The sequence below is a fragment of the Sebastes fasciatus genome, chromosome 11, assembly GCF_043250625.1.
Source record: "Sebastes fasciatus isolate fSebFas1 chromosome 11, fSebFas1.pri, whole genome shotgun sequence".
NCBI classification, from domain to species: Eukaryota; Metazoa; Chordata; class Actinopteri; order Perciformes; family Sebastidae; genus Sebastes; species Sebastes fasciatus.
In genome coordinates, this window is record NC_133805.1 from 28,966,793 (window position 1) to 28,969,462 (window position 2,670).

At 35.4% G+C, this 2,670-nt stretch overlaps 2 protein-coding genes across 5 annotated transcripts in view; both read left to right on the top strand.

Moving 5' to 3' along the window:
* LOC141777650 (uncharacterized) overlaps positions 1-2,670 on the top strand; it is a 63,565-nt gene that overhangs the window by 39,321 nt on the left and 21,574 nt on the right. Inside the window, exons 5-6 of one of the 4 annotated variants that reach the window (XM_074652109.1) lie at positions 335-378; positions 1,321-1,581. The exons of the other annotated variants lie outside the window; for them this stretch is intronic. Coding sequence (XP_074508210.1) covers positions 335-378; positions 1,321-1,509 — 233 coding nt within the window. The 3' untranslated portion in view covers positions 1,510-1,581. Of the gene's footprint in view, positions 1-334; positions 379-1,320; positions 1,582-2,670 lie in introns of those variants that run through there. 4 annotated transcript variants of the gene reach the window in all.
* LOC141777651 (SLAM family member 9-like) overlaps positions 1-2,670 on the top strand; it is a 48,141-nt gene that overhangs the window by 5,176 nt on the left and 40,295 nt on the right. The window lies entirely within an intron of this gene.

The following is a 2,670-nucleotide window of genomic DNA, read 5'->3' on the forward strand; positions in this document are numbered from 1 at the left end:
ATATAATTACATGTAAAATTTGCAAACTCTTATCTGTTTACTGTACACAGGAATTCAGTGTTCTAAAGTCCATCCTCTGCCATACTTATAAATCCTCCGTGTGTATTCGGTAATGCAATTACAATAATAATAATAATATCAAATCCTGCACATAGAGGCTTTAAAAAGTGCTGCTGTTTGAAGATGGAGTCATTTAGACACACCCTAAATCTGGACTCATTGTAGCTGCAGCTCAAGTAATGTAAATGTTATGCGGTTAAAAGGTAAAGCTCTAAAATGAAAAATAAATTAAAGCAAATCAACATGTATTTTTTTTTTTACAACTGACCTGCAGATAACAGAGAGAGCATCGCAAATACAGTATATGAAATACCACAGGTAAGCGTTAAATTTTTTTTAACATCACTCACCCAACATTTGCCAGACACACAATTTCAAATTTTGAGCATTTTAACAACTGAAAACGGATTTGAGGAAAATCAAGTTTATTATGTTTTCAAAATCAGAAACTGGAGCCTCACATGCTTCTATTGGCCATCCCTACACTGTGAAACATGCCTGGGAAATCCACAGTACATTACTGTGTTTGTGCGCAGTAAAGTACTGTATTCTATTTCACAGTAAAGTACTGTATTCTATTTCACAGTAAAATACTGCATATTCAATTGGAAATTACAGTAATTCAAAATTCAAGACAGTAATGAAGTTGATACTGTGGAAGATCACAGTAACCAACAATGTACTGTATAAAATCACAGTAAACACTAATTTAAAGTATAAAATCACAGTATCCACCAATGTACTGTAGAAGATCACAGTAACTAACAATGTACTATGCAAACCTCAATTTCAGCCTTGGAACAAATCAAGAGATGAGAAAAACTCAGATTTTCTGTCTTTTTCTAAATGCAACGTACTTTCTGTGTTGTCAAAGTGGCGTAGATGCTTTTTCTACGTGCTTGTGTTTAAGCTGCAGTCTGTTGAGCTCTCTTGGCCAAGAGATTCATTTGAAATCAACTAAGGATCTTTCAGACACACCTTACTCTGCTCTTGATGAAAAACACATAAAACTATGTTTTATAGCAATTTCATGCATTTTAGATACAAATTCATTGTAATGTTATGAAAAACAGGCTTAACACTTTTGTAGTCCATGATACAGACGTTTGTAGTATTTGAAGGATTTATATGAGCTGCTGTTAATCGTAGTGAGATTACTTCCCATGTTAATACAGAAAAATAGCACAATTAATAATAAAGTGTAAAGTAAAAATGGCAAACAATCTTTGCTAAAAACATTGCATGTGATATATTTTCCAGATCGGAACTACAGCCCAACCTCTGGTTCAGAGTCCAACAGATGATGCTTCAGGTCTTTCTTCAATCTCCACCTACTGCTTGATAGGACCTCACAAGGGACCCCCGGAGCCCAATAAGACTAGAGACACGTCTGTGCCAGAGCGCCTGTATGCTCCGGTAGAAAGGCCTGCCATGTCCTTAAATAATTAAAGTTGAAGTCTGTCACTTTGAGCATATATGATGAAAAAAGTTATTTTCATATAACTGTCAATATATCCTGTAAATAGTGCATGAGACAAATAATCTGTTAAAAAAACAAAAACAACATGTTTCCCCGTGTCCTCCTGTGCTCATAATGGCATGCCTATTTCTCTCCTCAGATGTTTCAGTGTACTGTTTAGCTGTAAAATGAAAGTTTGCTCTGGCTGGTGGGCGGTGCTTGGTTTTGGCTCGACTGTTTTCAACATGGCTAAACAGTACACTACAAGATGTTTCTGAACACATTTCAGCGCTGCCTAGTTTGACAGTTTGATTGGAGTTCACAAGTTTCGTGAGCAGCAGCTGCCCAGAGGCTGCTCGGCTCTGATTGGTTGTTTTCTTTTGGTCACCGGAAAAATTGCAAATGCCATTAGGAGCACTAGGAGGAGGCAGGAACATGATTCTTTTCACACATAATCTGTCTCATGCATTACTGTCAGGATATAGTGACTTTTAATCATATTTGCTCAAATTTACCAAATGCAGTTTTAATCAGGAATTGTATTCTACTGTACTTACTGCAATTTCCAGTTTTACTAAGTGTTGCCAAAGCTGCCAATGTATAAGTTTATATGACCTGCTGTGGAATGAAAAGACTTTTCAAACATTTCAATAGAAACAGCTGTAAAACAATGAGGAAATGTTACTAAACATCACACACATTCAGAAGTAGCTTTTTGTTTCATCATGATTTGAGCTAGAGAAAGAATCTGATGCTGTTCTATGGAAACATTTGAAGGTCTCTTGTGCAGTTGTGAACAGAATTACATTTAATTTGTCGTTAAGAGATAAACAGTGTTGTACATTATTTCTAAGGACTTGAATGATTTATTTCATGTGTTTTGTTGCCCCCTGCTGGCTATAAGAAAGAATGCAAATTTAAGGTACTTCCACAATGGCTTCACTTCTTTGCCTACTGCTTTCACCCAGAGATTAACACATGCTTAAACAAATATTGAAACATATTTTAGCCTACATATAAACATTTATAATACTGTAAATAGGACCACATTCAGTGTTACATCAAGGATATTTCTTGTATTTTGTTGGTCTTGATCATACAGATTTTATTTTGTGTTGTTTTTTTATCATCCAAAAACATCTTTAACATGG